This window comes from Lissotriton vulgaris, chromosome 5 (genome assembly GCF_964263255.1).
Source record: "Lissotriton vulgaris chromosome 5, aLisVul1.2, whole genome shotgun sequence".
Classification (NCBI taxonomy): Eukaryota; Metazoa; Chordata; class Amphibia; order Caudata; family Salamandridae; genus Lissotriton; species Lissotriton vulgaris.
In genome coordinates this window covers 243,902,405-243,917,841 of record NC_141693.1, presented here as the reverse complement: position 1 = coordinate 243,917,841, position 15,437 = coordinate 243,902,405, and the positions used below count along the sequence as shown (strand labels likewise).

Genomic DNA, 15,437 nt, shown 5'->3' with positions numbered 1-15,437 from the left:
AAGGAGTGAAAACCACCACTGGCAAGTAAAGTACAATTAGACAAAGTCGAAAATAAAGTCACAGGAGGGCATTGGCCATGGTGGTGTGTTAAGATGAAAAATGGAGATATCGCAGCAACGCCTAATGCCCAAAAACATCAGGTAGGTTCACACTCATAAGCCTGGGAGAAATAAACTGAGCATGCCAGATTACAGACGCTTCCCAGCAAGGAGCAGAGAGCATCACACCATAATTCTACCTTTGCTGGTGGTCCTAGTCCTTCAACCACACTGGCAGCCACAAGGGTGTAAAGGAGAAGTATTCCATCACTGGAGATAGGAAGAACAGGCTGTACTTGTACAGCTACAACTAGATATATATATATATATATATATACATACATACACACACACACACACAGACATATACATATATATATATATATATATACACATATATATGTATATACATACATACAGACATACAAACATATTCAAGCATGTGAACGTATGAAAGCTTCAAAACTGGATTATTTCTCATAGTTGCAAATAATAGTAACATAATTAAAATACTGCACAGATCGCTCAGAATATATTTTTACCTTGAATTTCTGGATCTGTGCTTTGTGTGTAGCATCTCTTGCTTTCGTCAACAATGCATTTAAGCCATCTATTTCCTGACTGAAGTCTTCATTCTACAAGATTACAAAACATGTAAACAGAAACCTGAGTACCAACAGGCTGATCTATTTATGATGTGGACAGCACTTATCTATAATAGTTCTTATTCCGAGAATATTGAAATATGCTACTAAGATTAGAAGTTATACGTCAGCCAACAAAAGAACCATACACTGTTTCCTTATACGCTCCCATTCAAAATTATCAAAGGGTAAAAACATTAATGGAAGAAGATGGAAAACTGATGAGGGAAAACTCTAAAAATAGAAAGCAATGTTAATAATTGTATTCACTATTTTACTAAGAATCTAAAGCTGGTTGAAAACCAGAGGATTTGGTGATTTCCCCCCCCCCCCCCCAAATCCACAACCACATCACATACACACATTAGGTACATTGATTCCTTTTCTAAGCTGACAAAGATGGTATTTTATCACACTGAACAATTAAAGGCAACAGAATATACAGCTAAACAGGCTGAAGGTCTGAGAGGAGAGCAATACTTGCTTTATCGTTAATTGTACTCCTGGTCCCATTTTTCCTTAATTTGCAAACACGTATATCAGACATCTACTTGAAGGACCCAAAACGGTTTCTGATACCTGGAACCAAAGTTAAGCACAGCTAGCTACAGAGCATGTAGAGTATTCAGGTCCGTTCTTAAACCTGAAGGAGCTAATGATTAACCATCTTTGCTGGACAATTAGTAGTTGGGTTGGATCCTCACTGAGAACAGCTGAGGGCTAAGGAGCAGAAGCAATTGAATCACCATAAAAGGTGTCACCCACCTCTTTCTTCTTCCCAACTAATGAGCTGATTCCCCAGCAAATACGTATATGTATATACTAGCAGCCCGCCCCAACGTTGTCCGGGGGCAATCAGGCTTCGCGCAGGCAGTCCGCCAAACTTTACCGCTCCTCCCCACGCTTCTAAGTTAACCGCTCCTCCCCTTGCTTGACCTACCTCAGTCCGCTTCAGTCCGCCAAAGTTCACCGCTCCTCCCCGCGCTCCTGTCCTCCGCTCCTCCAAGCGCTCCTGATGATGTCAGCACGCACGTCGTTAGCGCACACGGCGGGCGCTACTTCCAAGGGACTACTTTTTTTTGGAACGTATATTTTTTTGTGGTATGTAGCCTATGTCACTCTGCAGACCCTGACAATTCCAATGATGTATTGGGTGTTTGGATTGGCGCTGTGGTTCCCGAGTTTAGCCGCCTCAAAGGCTCACAGTTCTCGCTTTATAATAGTAGTATAGATATATATTAAAAGATATGAAAAAATATTTATTTTCCTAGGTATTTGTTTTGTTTGCAATTTTAATTTCTGAATTGAAGGACTGTTCAACAGATCTACAGACAGTGGTTGTTTGCCATGAATTATGTCATGCATTTGTCTGTCTCTATTACAGGATCAAGAATGGTGTGGGGGGAATGACAGTAATCCATCTAGAAAAGGTACCGAATGGAGAGCTGAGGAGCTCATGCCATTGTCTTACAGGAACACCAGTTCCGGAAAAGCAACTAGGTCGGTGGTCAGGCCAATGGTGGAGAAGAAAGTGATCTCACCTTTTTAAAGAAGGAAAATTAAATATTATGGCTATGGTATGATAATGTGGCTATAAAAGGGGAGTAAAATGCACGGCCTACATTGAACCAACCTGCGTCTCAGCCAAAAACTCCCCTAATGAACAGATCCAGGAAATCTTGCCAACAGTTCCCTGAACAAATTATAGACATGTTTAAAGCTCATAAATACTGCTAGATTCTAACAATGCTGGTGTCTATGGGGATTGGAGGTGGCACCTGAGGAGCAATGGCCAGGTACAGGACCCACTGAGGCTGTCTACAGTTCTAGGTGCTATTTCAGGGACAGAATGGAGTTCAAATATACAGCTTATCATGAGCAGTGGCAGCCTAATTGCTGGATAGTACTGATGCTCCTGCAGAAGTGGGTAGGTCTAAAGCCAAATGGATAAAGATACACAGTCATTTCGAGAAACCAGCAAGAGGCAGTTTATTTGGGTTAAGGTCCAGTCAATGCCGTGTCATACCTGGAAAATGTCTTGCAGGCAAGACAAGAGTTCTCCAAATGCATGGACTAGATGTCTGTTTATGGTTTGCCATCAAAGAAGCTGCACTAGTGTTCAACAAATAATGAAAAGGCAGCAGAACTGTTGCAAATAAAAATAAGATGTCCAGACCTCAATATCTAGACACAATGGCGTGTGTGTGCATCACAAACAAAATCTGCCATCTTCATAAATGTTATTGTTTGAAGCACAAATCTGGTGGATGACCCATCTGTAGTATAAGTGCATTATAGCCGCAGCACTTATAATAGCCTAATGGGATATTCATCACCTTTTGACACTGTACCCCATCTGCCAAACTCTAATGTAACATATACTGTGCAGGCTGGATTTATATACGTAACTGTTCTTTTTATTGGGTGGCTTCTCTACTACAATTTTCCTTTATTTGAAACGGAGGTTCTGGACAGTAAAGGGCACAAATGTACACTAAATACATGGTGCTCAGGGTGTGAAAGCCAAGCTCAGTTTTATTGGGTACACCATTGCATAGATATTTATTTTTTGCCCACAGCCATACCTCTTTTTCCTTTGTCTTTAAAGCCATAGTTAGTCCTTGAATAGTTTTATCTCGTTTAAAACCATTCTTTTTTTCAACAACAAGTTCCTGTGCTTTGGTTTTTAGTTCAATCTGAAGAGCCTAAAATAAAAATAAATAACAAACAAAATCAATTTTCCATGAGCACTGGAAAACAAGGAGCAAGCGAATAAAACGTACTAACTGGCATTTAACGAGTGTTAGAAAATAAAGATGGCAGTTGGAACCTTTTATCGAGAGGCAACCATTAAATCACAGTAGTAGCAAAAAAAGTTTGTTTTGCCCAAAACGCTTTATCTGTGGGACAAATCAAAATAGTTCATACCATAAGAGGAACTTGTCCAGGTGGTAACATTTCAACAAGCACTGAAAAATCAATAGGTCTGGGTTTAATGTTACAAACACATACATCCAGAAATAATGTTTCCATGTAATAACACATTAAAGCCAATGTTTTATAGTGATGGTAGTAGTAGTGGTGGTGTTGGTGGTGTGAAGTACTGAGGTTGGCGGTATAAGTTGTGGTGCTATAGGTGGTAACGGTATCAGTGATATTGGTAATGGTAGTGCTGATACTGATGTATGTACTGGTGATAATGTTAGTGGCAGTGATCTGATTGTTGGTGGCTGCAGTATTGGTAGCGGTGGTTATGATCTTAGTAAAGCTTGCGGCAGTGTAAAAAGACTGATGGCTATTTACAATGCAAGTGCAAGATAAAGAACTCAATGTGACAAAACGTATAATGTCTAGAGTACACTGGATGCAAAAAAAGTTCTTCATGTGCCACAGTGAAAGCCCTCTGTGAGCTGGAATGATACACCAAACAGCCAAAAAAAATAAGTGAGAAATGCTACCCTGGGCTGAGAAGTGAGTGACGTCTCAATACAATGGCTAAAAAAGGGTGATCTCAATAAGCCAGTGGTTGAAGGGGGTTAACATTAGCCCACTCTACGGAAATTGTAAGCAACAGATCGTGCAAATAGCTGCCCCTGCCAACCCAGATCTATTTATACAATTGTCATGAACAAAGCTCAACATAGATGTGGAGAAATCTTCAAACGGAAGAGTGGCTCAGAATGCTGGGAAAGTGAAGGTATCATTCATATGGCAAGTCACTGCCTGACAAGCTATGCTAATAAGGCTTGGCCAGAGGTAGTCACCTCTCATGAACAGGGAATTCCTAAAGAAGGTTATGCTCAAGATAAGTATCCACCCAAGGTTGGATAATCAAAGAGTTGTTGGTTTATTACTGTGGCTGGATCTGAAGTTACAATGCACTGATGGAGCAATAATTTGACGAATATATAACAGGATTAGTGTTAATGGACATGAAGAACACATTCATTATAGTCATGCTCTACCCCAAATAATCAATGCCCTAAAGAGCAAGTTGATTATCTTTGGTAAAGCTCTTCCTGGTGGATACGCTCTATAATCGTAGATTTTGCAACTTGTGAATTTCCCCAGACTCCAGGTTGGAGACAGAACTTTCAGCAATTGCTCCCATGTGCCAGTAGGTGGTGACGACACACTCTGCAGCAGAAGTGAAAGCACAAAACTGATGTCAATTTTCTTTTTAAACTCTTCCACAAACTCGGACATTGTTTGACCGTGACAGACTGTAATCATGACAGCATGTAAAACCTAACTTTTAAGACGCGTAAACACCACTTCAGAGAGCATAGACTCAGAGGGAGGGCAGTGGGAAATCTGTAAGATAGAAAATCCACCAGAGAGCATCACCAACAGTAGGTAACTTGATCGACTGATGGATACTTCGAACAATCAATCAATCAAAGACATTTCTAGAGCGCACTACATACCCGTAGGGTCTCAAGGCGCTGGACAGAAGATTTGCCTTATGAATATGCAACAAATAAGTACCCTACCCTCCCAAAAGGTGGAAGGTCTAAGTGGTGGATTTACTGCAAGAAGTCCTGCTGGACTAAGCAGGCAAAATGGCCCTCCCTGCAGACTTGAGGGATGACACAGTAATACGAAATGAACGTTTGGACGACCCCGACCTGCCCCGTTACTGCTAGGGGTGGCGCACATATGCTTCCGCAGGGCACTGTACCTCACAAGGAAAGTGCTCCCATACGCGCCTGCAGTGCAACTGGAGGGCTCGCCAGGGGGAGAGGGTGTTCTCACACGCCACATGCTAGAGCAGCGGCAGGAGGCGGATGTTCAGACGCTAGGCGATTTATACCAAGACGGAGTCTTGGTCCCCTTTGAGACGCTGGTTGCAGAGGTTGGGCTCACCCCCGGGGGTTCCTCATGCACAGGTCCCTCACCGCCCGGATGGCGATTGGATGGGGCGACATCGCGGAGGAGCCAGCGCAGCACTTGACGGTGCAATACCTGCATGTCATGGGCAGGGGCAGGCAACCTATTAAATGGTTTGCCGCGTCCCTACGTATGCATACGGAGCTGGATCTGTCCCCACTCTGTGGAAAGTGGGAGCGCGAATATGGGAGGCGCGCTGGCAGACAAAGAATGGGAGAGGATACTCAAAAGCCCGGTGCGCATCCCCAGAAACATGCGCTTTCGCCAGATCCAAGTATATATAGTCCACAGGGCCTCACCCCCGCCTTAATAAACAAATACTTCCACAGGGCGGATGCGTCTTGCCCCCGGTGTGGCGAGCTGGATGCGGATCTCCTTCACCTTCTGTGGCACTGTCCACGGCTTGGTACCTATTGGAGGGACACCAGTGCCCGGCTCGCGCAATGCACTGGCTGCACAATCCCTTGCATTTGGCCTGAATTTCTCTTGCACCACTTCACCTAAGGACAAGGTGTCGGCCCGCTTTCTAGACCTGGGGATGGTCGCAGCAGTGCGGCTCCTCACAAAAAGATGGAAGGCAAGTGACTCGCCCAGTGTGCAGGTGTGGACCTTGTCCCTCCTGTCGTGGGCCCGAGCGGAGTGGACCGCCATTAGGAGAGAGGAAACAGTGGGGCCCCACAGAGAGCCCATGGCGGAAAGCTGGGAGGGCATGCTCAAGGCACTGCAGGCGGCAGAGGCTGACACAGATGAGGGGGCGGAGAGGGACTCAGTGGGCAGAGTGGATAGCAGAGGGGAGGGGTGTGCGGTGAACAACAACACTGACATGCAAGCTGGGGCCCGCCGTGGCGAGGGTGTAATTGGAATAGTGATACATGCATAGAATAAGGGGGAGGGGAGAGTCGGTAAGACAGAATAAGGGGACTAACGCAAAAAACATTTTAAAAGGGAGGGGGAGGAGGGCCTCGGGGATGGGAATGAGGGGACGTTTTGTACTGAATCCTGGCGACAATGCCGTATCTTGTTGTTATTGTTTTCTTGCAAATGTTACGATTGCAACTGAATTACACGTGTAAGACTTGTCTCTCCACGCAGAAATGGGACGCAATGACTCTTGTAAACTGCGGACATATCTGGGCACCCGAGACTTAGTCACCTGCCATATGAGTGAAATTGTATTAGCGCCTTAATAGCACATTGCACTGTCAGCGCACTGGTAACTGGACACTGTTGACAAAGTATTTTGATGTACATGGTGCACGCAATGAGATGTTGAAAATGAAAATGGAAATGCCAATAAAAAGAGTTGACAAAAATGAACGCGTGGACGACAGCCACATAGCAGTCTGGAAAATATCTCACACCGGAACACTTCTAACCATTGCTCTTTTGAAATGAGTGCTAAGGCCTTTGGGATGGCCAGGCCATTTTTATGTTCTGGACTGCCCTTCCTTCATTAGGATCAGCGAATCAAACAAAAAGCTGGTCATTCACCCAGCACTAGATCTACGTAAAAACTAAGGACACTCATTGGCTCCAATTGAAGAAGCATCTCCTCCTCCTCAAAGGGATGTGGCAAAAAAGAAAGGTGGAAAGCATGATTGGCTTACCCACAAGGTAAAGCGATATTATTATGTAGAAAAGATGCCAGAGTCCGAAAAATCAATGTGTCAGAGAAGAATGTGCTATATGGTGGTTGAACTGACGGTGCCTCCATCTGACTGACACACCAAGCAGAACCAATCGCAATGAGGTTTACAGTCTTAATATTCACCAACCTCAGGGAACAGTCGCGCATTGTACATCAAGAATGTGAGGACCAAGTAATGGTCCCACTGTATCATGATCAAGACGAAGGAGAACATATATAAGAGCCCTTTCAAAGAAACTCATCACAATCTGTGACCTAACCAACAAGGGTTGTCAAGCAAACATAGAAAGTTTTATAAGGGCTGGCAAATTAGCTATAAAGGTGCCCAAATCAAAGTCTTGCCATGCCAGTGATTAAAGAAACATCAGAACATTAGGTGGTCGGGCATGAAGAGGATCAACCCGTCTTCACAACAGGCTCCAAATGTTGCCAAAGTCAAATCTACTCAGTTCATTGCCCCTAATTCTACACACATGGAGGTGTACTCTTGAAGGTTTGAGTGAAAACTCTGTCCTGTTGCTCAGTCAGGAGGTCCTCCTGAAGAGGTAGACAGTGTTGAGGACCCATGCTCAGAATGTCAAAGTAACACACTCTCCTGGCCCAATCCAGAGCTTTCAGTATGTTTGAGCTTGGTTCCACTCCTGACTCTCTTCAGAATTTGGAGCTGAATCAGCACTAGTGGAAAAGAATACAGTAGACTGTAGTCCCACTACAGGTGGAATGTCTCTCATATAGTCTTGAAGCAGAAACGCCAACTCGAAGTGAGTGTGACACTGCATGTTCTTGGCATTAGCAAAAAGACATCCCACTAGGCGAAGAAGCTGGGTCCTGGGTGTGGAGGTCATTTGTGAAACGCTAGATATCTTGGGGCTTGTCCCTCATGACATTTAGCAAGCCCGCCAAATGAATGACCTTCCGAGAGACATTTAGGAGGTCAAGAGACTGTTGTATTCTCAGTGCGTTCTGGCACATCAATTGATGCTTTCATCACAGGTGTGAGATATGGGAAGGGTATGTTTAAGGCTATGAAAAAAGGCCTGCCAACAGGCAGAGAGGACCTGTAGGATGCAGGAGGCCTAGAATACACAGATCTGCACCTAAACAGAGGAGTGAGCATGAAACATATCCTGACTGGTAAGGCCTAGCTGAAGAGGCAGAAAGGCCTTGAAAGCCATTGTGTCATTGATGGCACTTATGGATGGAATCCACTGCATCGGTGGCAGATGGGACTTGCTGATGGAGGGCCCAAGTGAAGACAGCAGGAACAAGGTTGTCCACAAGAAGTTCGCAACAGACTTTAGAGAGCTTGATTTCAGGAGCCGGTTGTTGAGGTACAGAATACATTGGTCTCTGAATTGCGAAGAAAGGCCGCTACCACCACCATACTCTTCATAAGGGCGGTACACTACAAGTGTTCCGACACCACCACGAATAGAAGGAAGTGTTTTTAGGTCTCGCCTGTCGATGCGCATGCGCATCGAGCAAGCGAGACTATAGGGGCTCATCGACTCTTTATCTAACTTGCAAGGAATCGTGGCGATTCCTTGCAGTGCCCGTGACTTTTAAGGTCAATGCGCAGGCGCATTAAGCTTATGCGCATGCGCATTGACCTTAAAAGTCACGGGCGCGTGCATGTGTCTTTGTTTACCCGCTCCCCAGCTCCGCCCCCTCACTACTTGATTGCACGGCCACTAGGCCGTGCCTCCCCTACTCTCCTCCCCCCTCCTCCTCTCCTCCCCTGCCTGCCTGCCGCTAGTTTCCATTCGCTGCTCCTTTCTCGTCTCCCTGGCCCCACCGCCCTTCGATGTGAAAGTCCCCGCCCCCTGTCCCTCGCTGCTCCTTTCTCGTCTCCCTGGCCCCACCGCCCTTCGATGTGAAAGTCCCCGCCCCCCGTCCCCTCCTCGCTCACCCTCATCTCCACCTTGGTGCTTACTTTCCCTTTTCTTCCAATCCTTCTCTCATTCACTTGCAGTCTCCCCTCCTCCTCTCCTAGCACCCCCAGCCCGAGGCAGCTTCCCCTGCACAGACCCGCTCCGCCCCCTCCCCTTCCCGCCGTCTCGCATTTCCCCTGTCGCACTTCTCCTCCCCCCTCCTCCTCTCCTCCCCTGCCTGCCTGGATCGCCTCGCCCCCGGACATCATGGGCCAGCCTTGCTCTGCACAAATGTTTCCCAGCACCAGTCCCAGCATCTCTCAGCAGCTCCGCTCTTCCTGCACTGCTAGAACGCCGTGCCTCCCCTACTCTCCTCCCCCCTCCTCCTCTCCTAGCACCCCCAGCCCGAGGCAGCTTCCCCTGCACAGACCCGCTCCGCCCTCTCCCCTTCCCGCCGTCTCGCATTTCCCCTGTCGCACTTCTCCTCCCCCCTCCTCCTCTCCTCCCCTGCCTGCCTGGATCGCCTCGCCCCCGGACATCATGGGCCAGCCTTGCTCTGCACAAATGTTTCCCAGCACCAGTCCCAGCATCTCTCAGCAGCTCCGCTCTTCCTGCACTGCTAGAACGCCGTGCCTCCCCTACTCTCCTCCCCCCTCCTCCTCTCCTAGCACCCCCAGCCCGAGGCAGCTTCCCCTGCACAGACCCGCTCCGCCCTCTCCCCTTCCCGCCGTCTCGCATTTCCCCTGTCGCACTTCTCCTCCCCCCTCCTCCTCTCCTCCCCTGCCTGCCTGGATCGCCTCGCCCCCGGACATCATGGGCCAGCCTTGCTCTGCACAAATGTTTCCCAGCACCAGTCCCAGCATCTCTCAGCAGCTCCGCTCTTCCTGCACTGCTAGAACGCCGTGCCTCCCCTACTCTCCTCCCCCCTCCTCCTCTCCTAGCACCCCCAGCCCGAGGCAGCTTCCCCTGCACAGACCCGCTCCGCCCCCTCCCCTTCCCGCCGTCTCGCATTTCCCCTGTCGCACTTCTCCTCTCCCCTCTCCGCCCCCTCCCCTGCCCGCTGTGTTACGGTGAAAGGCTTGTTTTTTATTTTACCCGCCGTGTCTCTGCTGCTTCCCCCTGTCCTGTCTCTCCTCCTCTCCCTCTCTATACCCTCCCCCTCCCCCCCACCACTCCCAGAGGGGGCTGAGGTTAATTTGCTTTCTCAGGCGTCATGCATCACCCAGCTCGGTGACACTTTAGCGGGGGACGGGGTCTCCTGGAGGGGTCGGCCTCCTCACAGCTGTTCAAGCCCGCCAGACAGAGCTCAGTGTTGGGAATGGAGGAAAGGAGGGGGCTTTAAACCCGAACACGTGTTCTTGCAAGTGGGTTCCATGACATGTGACGTCAGTTTATTTTCTTTTTGTAATTTATTTCATCGTACATGTTGTAGTTCTTTTTCCCTGGCCATTTCGGCTCCTTGCTTTCCCCCTCCCCCATCTGCAGCGCTGCCTTCTCAGCCCCGTTTCCTTCTTCTATTCCCTCCCGTGTCTCTCTCCAGTTTCATCCTGTCCCCATATAGTCGCTTCCATCCCTATCTATATATCTCTAGTCTTTCAAGTGTTCTCATTTCATCCACTCCACCCTATATCGCTCTCCTCGTCATCCCGTGTATCCAATGTTTACATCTCCTGCTTTGCCCCCCGTTTTCAACGTCACCCCGTGTTCTCTCCATCCACCTCTTTACCTCCCTCGTCCTTCCTCTCTGTTCATGCTCACCCTTCTCTCGCTCTCTTTCGCTTGTCCACTCTCCTATCTCAACTACTATCTCTTTCTTTTCGTCTCTGTGCCCTCCACAGCTCATACCCTCTTGATGTTCCCATCTTTCATTCACAAACCGGCTTAGCTGACGCCTACACACTCATTTATATGTGCACGAAAATTGCGCGCACCCAGTGGCTTAGCCCGTGTGCCCTGGTGTCTAGTTCAGGGACGGACACTGGCCCCTAGCTGCTGTTTTAACTGTGAATTAACAGCAATAACCAGGGTTCAGTGGAGCCTTCCGGGCCCCGGTGCCACTGCACCTGCTGCACCAACGGAAGCTGCGCCCCTGCACGCACCCGAGAACCTGCAGCTCAGTAACATTCCTAGCTATTCTTGCTCTGCAGCTCAGCTCCCACCTATGCGTTATCGTGGCGCCGCAGAGCCCATCGCTCTACTGCGTATAGAAGCCTGGCTCAGGGCCAGTAAAACCACCAGCACACGAGTGCCCCCCTCCTCCTCCGGGCCGTGCAAACAGGCTCGGCCACAAATTACAAGTGTATCAGTACAGGCCTTGCCAGTCCGGGTCTAAACTATTAATATACATAGGCCTAGCCCTATAGAACCCGTCATGACTGGCCTCAAGGGCGTGACGCAGACCACCGAGGCGGGAAGGACTTTGAAGACTTTGAAGACTTTTAGGAACCAATTTTATTTTGAATGCACACCGCATAAAAATTATTGGCACATAAGAAATGTGATACTGCATTTAATCACTGTATACCGACACAAAATGCAACATTTAAGTATTCCTGTCGATGACAGGTGGTCAGGCACCCTCAACCCCTCACCCTCACTCACCCTCAACCCCTCACCCACACTCACCCACACTCACCCTCACTCACACTCACTCACCCTCACTCACCCTCACTCACTCACCCTCACTCACCCTCACTCACCCTCACTCACCCTCACTCACCCTCACCCCCTCACTCACCCTCAACCCCTCACTCACCCTCAACCCCTCACCCACCCTCAACCCCTCACCCTCACTCACCCTGAACCCCTCACCCTCAACCCCTCAGCCTCACCCTCACTCACCCTCAACCCCTCAGCCTCACCCTCACTCACCCTCAACCCCTCACCCTCACTCACCCTCAACCTCATGCTAAAGATTTACAAAAAAAACCATTAACAATTCTAAAAGCACTAACTCTAATGCTGCGAGACCTATTGCATTTCTAATGCTTGTTTAGACTGCAGGACGTTCATATGAAAAGATGCATCCTGCAATTACAAGGACATCAAACAGTCCCCCTTCCACGATCTAGTCTCCCAGATCCAGACAAGATGGGAATTGGGTCAGCATCGACATGTTGGACTTGTCCTATTGAAAAAGGTGTTGAACATTCGAAGCGTAATGTTGGCCTGAGCCCTCCTTCAATTTTGGGCTAAAAGAAAGTACCAGAACTAAACTCCTGCCTTTTTCGGCCTTTCCACAACACTTTTTAAGGCTCCTTTTATCAACACACATTGTACTTCCTGGGCAAGGATGTAGGCATAAATTGCCAAAGTCTGGACAAACACTGGAGGAACGGGGGTGGGGGGCAGACAGTGCCACTACCTTGACACCAGTACTACTGGAGGCTAGAGACTTTATTTGGATTGCATTAAGATGTTGTACAGGGTTTAAGAAGCTGGCTCTGTGAATACTATACCAAAGTGAGGTATAGTATGCACAGAGTCCAGTGAGTCCTCACAGGTAGGCAGAATTAAAAGTAGATAATACCGCGGCAGTAAGGCTTTATCAGAGGTTAACGTTAAGCATTTATTGTACACACTCAGGCAAGAAATGATTTCACAAACTCAAAGACTGAACTCTGACCAATTTATTTTGTATAAAAATATGATTTAATTGTATTTTATTTCTAGAACCAAGCTAGGCTGGTACAAGTAAGTGAATAATACTTTGCAGGAATAATACATTTGAATGCTGTTGTATGTAATTGATTTGGATATAGGTCGGTCAATTATTCAATTAAAGTTGAAATTACTTTTCAGTTACTGTATGACTACTTTTTAGAACACTTTCTACTGATATGCCTTAATATCACACTGGGACATTTCCTAAATAAAAGGTGAGTAAATCAGTTTTTATAAATATACAGTTTCTTATGTTTTCATACAATTTCTCAACTCCACACTTTCACCGGAAAACAGTCAATGCAATCCTATGGGAAGAAATGAAGTTATCGGTTTAAAGCGAAGTACTTGGTTTTGGGAGTTGGATGTCTGGGGTTAGAACAAGGGTTCTCCCCAAGGTCAAGATGCACTCTCAAAGCACCCTCAGCAAGCACTAGGGCAGCCGGGTGCAGGGTGCTGAGGCCCAAAGTTATCAAATGGGCGATAGAGGGCCTCTGGTTGGTGGCTGCTCATGGGCACACCGCTTGCTTGTGGGAGCAAAGCTCCTAGGATTTAGCTCAGGGCAAAGGGGGATCTGTGTTAGCACACAAGGTGCACCCACAGGAGCGGCTGGGTGCAGGGTGCCGATTTGGCATAGGTTGCCCTGTTGTTTTCAATGGGAGCTGCCGGTTTTAGGTTTTGGCTGCAGGCTCGGTCTTTCAGGAGGAACCAACAGCTGGGAAGGTAAGTCGGAGAGCTCGGGGAAGTAGGTGCACCTCAGGTCCTCTTCTCTAGGGCGCAAGGCGGCCAGTTGCAGGGGTGCCTTTGGAGGTCTGATTCCACCTTAAAAGGCCACTCACAGTTGAGGAAGGTCTCCGTGCGGAGGCTGCAGGTGACGTTGGGGAGTCCCGGAGGGGTCAACCCACAGTGGACTTGGGCTCTTGAGCGCTGGGGTACCTCACTGGGACCAGTGGGCCAATCGGACTCGGGCCGTAGGCGTCGGGTTTCTTTGTACTCAGCAGGCTTGGAGTATTTTTTTGGTGATTCTTTTGAACAGAGCTGCTGTTTACAGGACATCTGGTCTTTGTTGACGGCAGTCAGACCTCCCAAGGGTTCTGGAGGTCGTTGACTGCAGAACAAGGCAACGTTTGACGCAGGAAAGAATATTATGGAATCGCCATTACCTCAATCTAGGGCTTGATATTCCGTTGGATATCACAACCCTTATCATCAGCAGGCCGAATCTCTCTTATCAAAATGGTGGTTTTGCCCCAGCTGCTCTACCTCTTTCTCAATATATTATATCCCCCCGGGCGCCCGTATTTCCATACGCTACAAACTCACCTAATTAAGCTGGCATGGGGAGGCAAACAACCAAGAGTGAGCTGGACCACACTTGCTCTGCCTTATTCAAGAGGTGGGTTTGAGGTGCTGGATATGGAGCTTTACTATCTCTATGCGCAAGCCTTCTATGGACCTATTATATTAACCCCTCCCCTACATGCCTCATCTAGCTATCGAGCAAGGCTATATGGACCCACTGCTTCTGTCCTCCTTCATGGGGGTTAGTGTCCCAGGCGACAAAACCACCAGCTCCACTGTGGCCTGCACCAACCTAGCAAGGAGACGTTTAGCTAGAAAGATAAATAAACCCTTATACTCACCCCTTCCATCATCTGATCCCGGTCACTCACAAGGTCACCTGCCGCAACATGCTGCGCAAAAGGGGAGTTCATACCTGAGGGAGACTGTATCAAGAGGGAGTATTCAAAGATCAAAACACACTGATGAATGACGGAACTACCACGCCACTGGAAATCTTTTTAACCATCAATATTAGAAAAGACGTCAAGACCGCCACGCCAGCTTTTCCCCATGACACCCCATTGTAGATACACTACATGGATACTTGCAGGTGCCGGGGCCGGTGTACGCAGTTTCCAGACTATCGCACTGCCCTCACAGAGCGTCCGAACCCACAGACAGTCTCTTGGACTGGGTTGTACATGGAACTGGACACACCACTTACTGATGGGCATTGGCTCTACAGCTGTAAACAAACAGAGGAAGAGGGTTTTCTGCACCTAGCTTGGCAGTGCAAAATGTTACATCAATATTGGTTGGAGGTGGAGGCAGCACTGTCCCGGATGGCAAGAACCCCCATTCCCCTCAATCCGATCATAGCACTCAGACTACACAGAAGAACCCCTAGCCATGCACAGGAAATTCATTTCACTGGGACTTCTCCTGGTGAAACGCAGAGTGGTGTGCTGGTGGAGCCCTCGACTGGATCCTCTCAGTCAGAACGCAATGAGTCAGACTCCCTCCATTCCTCTCAAAATCGACTCCAACCATCTGCGAAGTCCCACAAGGATCCTCCGGTGAACAACCTTTACAACAAAACTTTTACAACGCACTACCATTACAACGCAACCATTACAACGCAAACCATTACAACGCATTGCGCTGGGGGGCGCTCTAGGATAGGGAATAAGTTTAATTTACTATCCAACACCTTCCCTAGTGTCCACAGGGACTGGAGTTGGAATAGTAAATTAAACTTTTCACTATCCAGCACCCCAAAGCGCTATGCGTTGTAAAGGTTTGCGATGTAAAAAACGCGTTGTAAAGGCATGCGTGGTAAAAGTATGCGTTGTAACGTCATACATCCGGATCCTCCATCAGCCCGACCCCGTTTATCAT

At 47.9% G+C, this 15,437-nt stretch overlaps 1 protein-coding gene across 1 annotated transcript in view; it reads right to left on the bottom strand.

Moving 5' to 3' along the window:
* Positions 1-15,437, bottom strand: part of LOC147710591 (CDK5 regulatory subunit-associated protein 2-like) — an 883,251-nt gene that overhangs the window by 713,067 nt on the left and 154,747 nt on the right. The window contains exons 9-10 of the mRNA XM_086921269.1: positions 3,269-3,388; positions 582-674 (exon numbers count right to left, since the gene is read on the bottom strand). Of these exons, the coding sequence (XP_086777395.1) occupies positions 582-674; positions 3,269-3,388 (213 nt within the window). The remainder of the gene's footprint in view (positions 1-581; positions 675-3,268; positions 3,389-15,437) is intronic.